Consider the following 10,520-nt stretch of genomic DNA (forward strand, 5'->3'; position numbering starts at 1 on the left):
ATGTTTTTAAATGTTAACAAATTCAGATAAATTGAAATCATGTAACTTTTCATAATGCAATAAAAGTTTAAAAAAAAAAAGAAGCTCAATTACAGAAAATTGCTCAGCTCAAAACCCATCTGCAGGTTCTCCATCACCAGCGGAATAAAATCCATACTGTCTGCCTAGAAAGTCTTCTGTGATCTGATCCCTCTACCTCTCTGATCTTATTCCTTGGGACTTTGCACAGCCACCTAGTCTTGCTTTTTCTGGAGATTCCCAAATTAAGATCCATCTGAGACCTTTTTGACTGAAGCAACTTTTCATGTCCTCACTCCCTCTGAGGAGAAAGGCTTCCCTGACATCCTCTCCCAGACTCCTAGTAACCTGCTTTAATTCTCAGTTTCTCCTCTAAACACTTAGGATATTTATGTACTGTTCACCTTTTAATACCAGCCTCAGTCTTAAGAACTGGCTTGGCCCTGTTTACCTCTTGTAACATACAGTGAATTCAAACAACAGTAAATAAGCACATACATTAACTCTAACCTTCACTTTCCTTTACATAAAAATGTGAAAGAACTGTCAGCTAATCTGACTGAAAACTGCAGTTATCAGGTACTTACTTGGTTGATCTGCATAAGTTCTTAAAGGAACTGAAGAAACCCCCTGTAGGCCATGAGATATCCGACTGAAATGGCCTTTCTAGAATAGAAAAAAAAAGACAAAAGAAATTTTCCTGTTAGGTAAAATATAAATTTTAAAACAGGCTGGTGAAATAGCTCATTGGGTAAAGGCTCCTGCCACCAAGGTTGACTTCCCAAGTTCAATCCCTGGGAATCATATGGTGGAAGAGGACTGACTCCCAAAAGTTGTCTTCTGGCATCCTTACATGTACTCTACCTTGCATGCTCATGCCTACATGCATGCGCACAAGTAATAAATGTAATTTGAAAGGTTGATGACAACTGGGGCAAATGTATCACGCACTAATACCTAACAGACTTTCTGTGCTGCAAAGGGGTATCCTATCAATTTCACTTTTTTGCCCATAATATTAAACTTTCACAATCTTATCTTGCCACATCTGCCTTACTATCATTAACATTCAACAAACCATCAATCTCATATTAAACCTAACAAAAATATACTCAATGGCTTACAGGTTTATTAAAACTTCAGAAAGCATGGTTAATTTTAATGCCAAGGATGAGTTAGGTACTTTTTCTCTTTTATTAGCTATTTTCTTTATTTACATTTCAAATGTTATCCCCTTTCCTCATTCCCCTCCAAAAACCCCCTAGTCCCTCCCCCTTCCCCCTGCTTACCAACCCCCCCCCATTCCCACTTCCCTGTCCTGGCATTCCCCTACACCGGGGCATCGAGCCTTCACAGAACCTAGGGTCTCTCCTCTCACTGATGTCCAACAAGGCCATCCTCTGCCACATATGTGGCTGGAGCTATGGGGCCCTCCATGGGTACACTTTGGTTGGTGGTTTATTCCCTGGGAGCTCTTGGGGTACTGGTTGATTCATATTGTTGTTCCTCCTCCTTGGGTCCTTTCTCTAGCTCCTCCATTGGTGACCCTGTGCTCAGTCCAATGGTTGACTGTGAGCTTCCACTTCTGTATTTGTCAGGCACTGGCAGAGCCTCTCAGGAGACAGCTATAACAGGCTCCTATTAGCAAGCACTTGTTAACATCCACAATAGTGTCTGAGTCTGGTAAATGTATGGGATGGATCCCCAGATGAGGCAGTCTCTAAATGGCCTTTCCTTCAGTCTCTGCTCCACACTTTGTCTCTGTATCTCCTCTCATGGGTATTTTGTTCCCCCTTCTAAAAACGACCAAAGTATCCACACTTTGGTCTTCCATCTTCTTGAGCTTCATGTGGTCTATGAATTGAGTTTAGTATTCTAATTAAAATCCCAAAACTTTGAAATCAGATATTTGGGTATTTCAATGACATTCATTTAATTTGTCATTATTCTTACTAACTAATCTATTTAACAGTCTTGTGGCTGGAGAGATGGCTCAGCAGTTAAGAGCACTGGCTGCTCTTCCAGAGAGGTCCAGAGTTCAAATCCCAGCAACCACATGGTGGCTCACAACCATCTGTAATGAGATCTGACGCCCTCTTCTGGTGTGTCCAAAGACAGCTACAGTGTACTTACATATAATAAATAAATAAATCTTAAAAAAAGTCTGTAATCACTTATAACATCTATAAAGTTGTTGTTGTTCTTTTTTTTTTTTTTTTTTTTTTTTTTTTTTTTTTTTTTTTTTTTTTTTTTTTTTTTTTTTGGTTTTTCGAGACAGGGTTTCTCTGTGTAGCCTTGGCTGTCCTGGAACTCACTATGTAGATAGACCAGGCTGGCCTCGAACTCAAAAATCCCCCTGCCTCTGCTTCCCAAGTGCTGGGATTAAAAGCATGTGCCACCACTGCCCGGCCTAACCAACTTTGATTGGAAAGCTAGACTAGGAAAACGTACCAACAATGTAGTGTCCCCACATTATGGAAGTTCCACAAACTGCATCATAATCTCACACTCTCTAAGCACTGTGCCTACCATTTCCCAAGACCAGAGCCACATAAAGAACGCAGACTTCCAGCTCCTATCACAGCGAGCAAGCAATGGACAGCAGCGACAATATACTCTGATATAATAATGTTTTATACTTGAAGGCAACTTCTGCACCTGAGATCAAGACATGCCAATCAAAGAGGCGGAAAAAAATTACTTAGTCCCAGCTCACCTCCCTAAAACAATGACGTTTTGCGTGTTACATTAACTTTTAAGGACACAGACGGCTCAGACGTGAAGAGTCTCATCTGTTTTGTCCCTAAAATTCTTACGCTACCCTGCCACTAGGCTTCATACATTCAATGTGACAGTCGTTAATTAGCAGGTGAAATGGGAAAGTTATTTTTGGACGACAGACCGCTGCAATTAAAAATATAAGCCCCAGGGCCTGACTGATGGCAGAGTGCATTAGTTTAGAGACGTGAATGAAAACAGAAGCTTGGAGGAGGAACTCGCAGGACTGGGTGTTGGGGCTGACCATGTCTGGGCCAGTCCGGCCTCAAGGTTACTTACCCGCCGTGGGAAAGTAGGCCACCCCCGGGTCATTAGGATGAGGCAAAAGGTATGAAGGGGCAAGCCGCGCGTGGCCAGGGTGATTTACTCGTCCCCGTACCCGGGTAAAGGCCCAGGCCCCTCAACCTGCGTCCGGATGGATCGTGAGGGGCTGCGGGCAGTCAATCCACAGCGGGGCCCTCCCTAGCCTGGGCTCGTACTCCCCGTTGCCTCGGGAGGCCGGACTGAGCCGGCATAGAGGCGGGGCCGCAGCGGTTCCAGGCGGCAGGCCGCGTCTGGGCCCACAAGCAGGTGTCTCTGTGCCTGTGATCCAGCATCGCCCCCACGCAAGCGGCCCTCACCTTGGCCAAAGAGCGGTAAACACGACTCCAGCTCTGCATCTTCCCTCGTTCCTGTCCCTACAGCCAGGGCTTTCACCTCCGCAGAACGCTTGGTAGACTTATCCAAGGTCTCCCCACCCTGCGCGTGCGCAACAGCACACGTCATCGCCGAGGAGCAGCGAGATTGGCCCGAGAGGCGGAGGCTTTCTGGTCGCTACGTCGTGCGCTGTCGTGAAGGGCGCCGCGCTTTGTGGCAACCAGGGAACTGCTGCCAAAGTGACATGGAGTTGCAAAGTATTATTGAAAGGCGAACTAGATAAATAAAAATGTTGCTTGTTCAGTAAAGCCTACAGAAATAAAGCTTAAATAGGAAAGAAAGAAAAGTTGACAACTTGACAAGCTCACGGTTGTGCCAAACATTCGTGGGCAGTAGGCTTTATCTAGCTTTACAAAAACCGGATGAAGTGTTTCCACTTTTTGGATGGAACCCTGAGAGCTTAAAGAAAGAAAGCAAAGGAGAGGTAACTGCAGCCCTACGGACAAAGGCTTTGGTTTTAATGGCTGGTTTATAATCTCTGTTCTCTGAGGCAGTGTAAGGGATAGATGAGCCACAGACTTGAACCTTTGTTCGCCAACATCCTATTCTGAAAACTGCGCTAACAAGTATAGAAAACAAACTACCTTCTGTGTTGTTGTTGTTGTTTTATTTTTTTGAGACGGTTTCTGGGTTTTTTGTTGTTGGTTTGGTTTGTTTTTTGTTTGTTTGTTTGTTTTGTTTTGTTTTTTGCTTTTTTTTTTTGAGTACCTTCTGTTTCTGTATTTTGGAAGCACGCCTCCTTTGTAGAACAAACTAGAAGGGTTGAGATGGTGGGTGAGATGTTAGGTTTTCTTCGAGTGTACACCTAAAATATTGCTAACTATTGTCTATAAGATTGAGCACAGAGGTCTAAGGCCTGATGCCCACTTTGTAATAACAGTCTCTAACTTAAGTAAACCTTAACTCTGCACTTCTCAAAAGTTTATAGCCCAGGCACTGTACTGAACTCCATAGAGTTAAGCATTAGATGAATATTACTTCTTACCTATCTATGCCCATTTAGAGCAAAGAACATGAATAAATGATTTTTAATGTTATGACGAAGGCTGTTACCAAGTATTAATCCCCACCCCACCCCTTTTTTTGTTTTCTTGAGAGTGTCTCATGTGTCCCAGGCTGACTTCACACTCAATATAGAGCTTAGAATGACCTTGAGCTTATATCCTCCTGCCTTCATCTCCCAAGTGCTGCGATTGCGGGTGCCCACCACCATGTTACGTGTTGCTGAGTGTTGGGGATTCTAGTATGCCAAGCAAGCATTCTGCCAACTAAGTTACATCTTCAGCTCTTATTTTCCCCTTTCATAATCTAAGAGATTGTTCAGCTGGACAGATAGGTATTCACAATAGCATTATCTTTTCCTGGTTCCTTATGTAGACATAAGATCAACTACTGGCCAATGATCTCCAAGTTAAATTACTTCTGATAATCTCTGATGGAATAACTCTCATTGTAGTGTATTTAAACCAAGTCCAAAGCTTGACACTTTTCAAATTAAAAAAGTAAACTCCATTTCACCCCCTCTTTTTTAAAAGATTTATTTATTTACTTTATGTATATGAGTACACTGTAGATGTCTTCAAACACACCAGAAGAGGGCATTGGATCCCATTATAGGTGGTTGTGAGCCACCGTGTGATTGCTGAGAATTGAACTCCAGATCTCTGGAAGAGCAGTCAGTGCTCTTAATCACTGAGCCATCTCTCCAGCCCCTCACCCCCTCTTGAATATGGACTAACCTTAGGCAAATGTTTCTTCTAATGAATAGGATGCAGCAGAAGTGATATTGGGTGACTCTCAGGATAGGGACAGAAGCCCCCTTCTCTTCCTCCTCTCTCGTCCTCCTGTTCCTGCCTCTCCTCCTCCTCCTCTCTTCCCTCATCTTCCTCTCCTCCCTTCTCTCTCCTCTCTCCCCTTTCCTCTGCCCTCCCTTTCCTCTCTTTTCCTCCTTTCTCTTCTTCCCCCTCCTCCTCACTGCCTTCATCTTTCTCTCATCCATCTCTCTCCTCTCCTCTCTCTTCTCCCTCTCTCCCTCTGCCCTCCTTTCCACCCTCTTTCCCTCTTCCTTCCTCTCCTCTTTCATCCTTCCTCCTCCTCTCCTCCTCCTTTCTCCCTAACCCCTCTCTCTATAGACAGTTTCTAACCCAAGTCCTTTCAATTGTCACATTTATGAAAAAAGTAAATATTTTCATTGTTTTAGCCAGTAAGGTTTTTGGGACAGTTTGTTGTACAGCAATGGATAGATTAAGCCCTTTCGTGCTCCCAACAGTCAGGGTAATTACAGCTGATTTTCCTTCCCATTGTGGATCTCCTTTGGTGCTATTAAAATATCTCCTTGTGTGCCACACTGCCACTGTTCATTATAAAAACAATGTTTGTCCCCCACAGCTGTTGCCATTCTGCCACCAAAGCACAACAGACTGTGCAAATTTAGTTTACATAGAGACACAGCTGTTAAAAGACAGCTCCCCAGAATTGACCCAGGAATTAATTTCTCTCATATAAAAGTCTAAACTGGTATTTCTGGCAGATATGACCCATGAATAGGTCCTTAACGTCTCTTTTCTTTTGACTCTGCCATTATCAAGATTCTGCCTGGAATCTCTGTCTCCAGATGGTGGTCCTGGTCCCTGGGATCATATAGCTCTGTAGCTTTACCTGATTCTGATGGACTTTTAAAATTACTAATTTGGGGGTATACTTTATATCCTTAGTCTCTCAGTGACTCTCTGTGACTTAACAGGCTAAAAACATTGACCTTCACCAACCCCACTTTTCTCCATTAAGAGGTGACTTTTGTATCTCAAAAACTAATTATAAGGTGAGCTATTTTATATGACTGGTGGGGAGTGAAACCCAGTACAAAGACTGGTGGGAGAGGGAGCTCACAGAGACTGAGCCACCAACCAAAGAGCATGCATGGGCTGGACCAAGGGCCCCTACACATATATAGCAGATGTGCCGCTTGTTCTTCATGTGAGTTCCCTAACAATTAGAGTAGGGGCTATCTCTGGCCCTATTGCCTGCCCTTGGATACCTTTCCCATAGCCAGGGTGCCTTGTCTGGCCTCAGTGGGAGAGGATGCACTTAGTTCTGTTGAGACTTGATGTACCTGGATGGGTTGGTACCCATGGGGGCTCTACCATTCTCTGAGGAAAAGTGGAAGGGAGAATGGGGGAGGGGTGTCAGGGTGGGATTGGGAGGAGAGGAGGAAGAGGGCTTTGATCGTGCTGTAAAGGGAATTAATTAACTAATTAATGAAGAGGATTCCAGGCATGGCTAATAGGAGTGGGTGGTAAAGATTGGAGAATCATTGAAGATTGCTGCTGACCAGCCTAACTCCAGGTTCAGTGAGAAATCTTGTCTGAATGGAATAAGGCAGAGAGTAAGAAAACAGGACACCCAGCATCCTCCTTTGACCTGTGTGCACCCATACACATGCTTGGACCACATTTACACACCTGCCTACAGGAAGAAAGACAAAGGGGAGGTTCTTCATAAGCACTAAGATAGAAAGTTTGTTGGTAGTTGAGTCATGTGAAATTTATAGGAATAGACAAATAAAGATAACACCTAAAAGGGGGACTTACGAGGGAGGGTGAGAGAGGTGGTATCCTGAGTGCAGTACTAGGCTCAGAGTCCCGCCTGCTATTTGTTCAATGATTTTTTTAACTGTTTGCTTAGCAGATGGCACTGGGCAGAAGCTACACCTCGTCAGAACAGTGTTGAAGAGTGTTAAGTCATCTCCCTGTGTAGCTCTTAGTAGATGCTCCCCACTGCTTTGTTTGGTTTTTGGTTTTCTGACACAGGGTTCTATTATGTAGTGTTGGGTGGCCTCAAACTCACTTGTAGTCCTGGCAGACTGTTAGCTTGTGACCTTTCTTCCTCAGCCTCCCAGTGCTGAGGTTACAGATGTATGCTACAGCATCCTGGTAATGACCCCTTTTAATGTTTCCTGATAGTGACCCTTTTAAATGTTTACTTTTTCTTTAGCTAAGCTAAGATGTTGGAGATTGGAATTACTTTAATCTTGCCTGTCAGGTTACTCTTGTGTCTGTATTAGCTGTCTTCAACACTCCCCAGATGCTCCGAGGGAGCCAGCCATAGAGCAGTCACTGTTGCTGACTCCCGAAACACAACCCTGGCTCCTGCAGACACTTGTTGCACACACAGCTGTGTCAAATAGCAAGTGGTGATTTTTTTTCCCTTCACCAGCCGTTTCCATGAAGGGAAGAGCGGGAGATTTCTCTTGGCAGCAGAACAGACCTCTAGTGTCTAGCAGACACTCATCTGGCTAAAAACGTGGATGACCACTCTCTTTCTGATGTTGCAATGTTAGGTCTTATAAAGGACTTCTCTGGAGTGTTCTGTTCTTGCCTGCTTTTGATCTTCATCCTTAGGGAGGCAGGGTGAGGGAGTGATAGGAAAAGTGAGACTGACAAGCAGTGGTGGAGACAGGCAGAGGTTACAGTACCAGCTGTGCTGAGAGGCAGCTGAGGAGCTCCAGAGAGCAGCCAGGATGGAAACATTAATAACAGGAGGTGGCAAAGAGTGGCGGGGATGAACAGTATGAGAGGACAGAGACATAAGGCTGAAGAAAGATAAAGGGCTGTGTGGAAAGAGAAAGAGTGCAGGCCATGGTGGCTGGAAGAGTTCCAGAGAGCTGCCCGGCCTTAGAGGCCCAGTCTTAGTCACACTGCTCTTAGTGACTGAGGATGACAAAACCCTGAATCTAGCACCTGTAACAACACTTGCTGTCATCAGGCTGAGGGTCCCAGCACCCCAGGGCTGTATGAAAGCTCTGATACAAGAGGAAGCTACCTGCTATCAGGTACTGCTGCCACTACACACAACTGCCTGAAGATAGGGATTACCAGAGCTGACCATGTGGAGCACAGTGGGTAACTATAGAATAAAACAATAAGACTCCAAGTCTCTGAGTTCAGAGATGCATAAGCCTTTGGCATAACGCCTGGAGAAATATTGGCTCTTAGCTCTTAGGAACTGTAAGTCTCTGGGTCTGGCCATGCAGCCTCTAGGCCCTGAGCACTTAAAAGCCTAGCATTCCCACATTGGAAAAGCTTCTTGTCCTCCCACAATCCTTGTCCATATAGAATAGAAACACCCAAGCCAGCTACAAGGCCCGGAAAGGCTGCAACACAAGCTTCACTGGGCAAAGACAGAACAGGTCTTTCTGTTCTGGCCTGGTCCCTCACACATCCATATCCCCAGCACTGTTGATGCACATAGCAAGACTGTCAGTGGGGTTTGCTGGGCTGAGCCAAGCTCCAGAGTCAGTGAGAGAGCCTGTCACAAGGGGAAAAAGGTAGAGAGCAATGGAACAGGCTGCTTGATGTCCTTCATTTCTCTAGTCTTCATGGCTGTGTGTGTGCACACGTACAACACACACACACACACACACACACACACACACACCAACACTCATATACACAAAAAAATAAGGGAGAAAAAGAGTGATATGGTATGAAGGAGTCAGGCCAACTTAGACCTTATGCTGGTAGCAGCAGAAATCCTAGGGCAGGGGGCAAGAACAATGGCTTATCCAAACTTCCTACGGAAAATCTCACAGGATACTCAGCTTCTGCTGAAGGTAGAACCTGAGGAATCCCCTAAATAACCCTTGGCCCAAAATAGTTCTACTCCACCCAATCTCGTCCTTAATTCCTGTCTTGAAATTGTTCCGTTAAGAGAGTCGTTCCTATTGTCTCTTTTCCAAATGTTCTCTCTTAAATCCAGGGGCTGGCTCCAAGTTCTGCTTTAGGGAAAAGAGGCAGAAAGAATGAACATCTGTTGAACAGATGTGCTGAGCACTTTGCCAGAGGGTTTTTATCCTTTCTCTATTTATTCTGTTTCTTGTGTAATGGCATATCAGTGGATTTTCCTCTGGAAAGTTGGCCAAGAATATAAGACCTGGCTGAGTGAAGGGCTTGTTCTGGGCTTAGGATGGGAGGAATGGGCAGAGTGAATGTCACGTGTACATCAGGTAAATGGCTAAGAAAATAAGGACCCAGACAGGAGGTCAAAGAAATTGACCGGATTGATGAAGTGCCCTGCCTTGGGCAGCCCTATGTCTTGAGTATGAGTTCCAGTAACAAGAGGAATGCTAACAACATTGACAACAATTTAATGTCCCCTATTGTTTGCAAGCTCATTTATCTAGTCATTCCTCTACTGATCAGAGAAGCAGAAGAGAACCATGCTATGCCCTTGTGGCATGTAGAGCCTAGTGGGAATGCAGTTCCATAATGAGATGGCTTCAGGACAAGTGACAGAGAAAAACATGGTGATCTATGAGGATCTGGCCTTCCTGATCATGTTGGTGGTGGCTGGCTCTCCTGAGAAAGTTGTACCTACTATCCAAACACAGGGTAGTCTTGGCAGGGAAGGTAAAGTCAGTGTTCTAGATAAAAACACTATTATCATCTCCATCTCTAGGTGGGATCCCGGTAAGAAGGAATGTTGTATGGATGCTGGACAGACAGAGACCTGAGTTCTGGGTCTTGCCACTCCTTCATTCTCTGTGTGTAATCCACAATAAGCCATCCTTTTGCTTTGCAGACTCTAGAACACCTCCCAGCACTGGGGTTGCAGACGTGTGCCACCATACCTGCCTTTTACACGTGTGATAGGGATCTGAAGTCATGTTCCCAGCTCCATATTTGAGGGGTTTCTAATGTTCCCTACTGGTGGGATTCATTACAAACTCACTATGAAGCCCTGCTAGCCATCATTGTTTCTCGGTATTTCCAGAAGGCAGAGTAGGCACAAAATTGTAGCTCTCCCAATCAGATGTACTTACCTGAGCCCAAATTCAGGGTAGCACAGAGGGGAGCTGGGGAAACAGCTGAGTGATGAGAGCACTTGCATCGCTGATGTGAAGACCTGAGCTTAAATCCCAAACCCACACTAAAAAGCCAGGCCTGGTCCCTCACACATCTGTATCCCCAGCACTGTTGATGCACATAGCAAGACTGTCAGTGGGGTTTGCTGGGCTGAGCCAAGCTCCA

At 44.9% G+C, this 10,520-nt stretch overlaps 1 protein-coding gene across 2 annotated transcripts in view; it reads right to left on the bottom strand.

Moving 5' to 3' along the window:
- The window catches only part of Dld (dihydrolipoamide dehydrogenase), a 19,280-nt gene extending 15,716 nt beyond the window's left edge, over positions 1 to 3,564 (bottom strand). Inside the window, exons 1-2 of one of the 2 annotated variants that reach the window (XM_031357367.1) lie at positions 3,417 to 3,564; positions 606 to 684 (exon numbers count right to left, since the gene is read on the bottom strand). In XM_031357367.1, coding sequence (XP_031213227.1) covers positions 606 to 684; positions 3,417 to 3,455 — 118 coding nt within the window. In that variant the 5' untranslated portion in view covers positions 3,456 to 3,564. Of the gene's footprint in view, positions 1 to 605; positions 685 to 3,075; positions 3,303 to 3,416 lie in introns of those variants that run through there. The other variant, XM_031357368.1, reaches the window with a different exon arrangement.
- Between the last annotated feature and the right edge of the window lie 6,956 nt (positions 3,565 to 10,520).

The sequence above is a fragment of the Mastomys coucha genome, unplaced genomic scaffold (assembly GCF_008632895.1).
Source record: "Mastomys coucha isolate ucsf_1 unplaced genomic scaffold, UCSF_Mcou_1 pScaffold6, whole genome shotgun sequence".
In the NCBI taxonomy this organism is placed as follows: domain Eukaryota; kingdom Metazoa; phylum Chordata; class Mammalia; order Rodentia; family Muridae; genus Mastomys; species Mastomys coucha.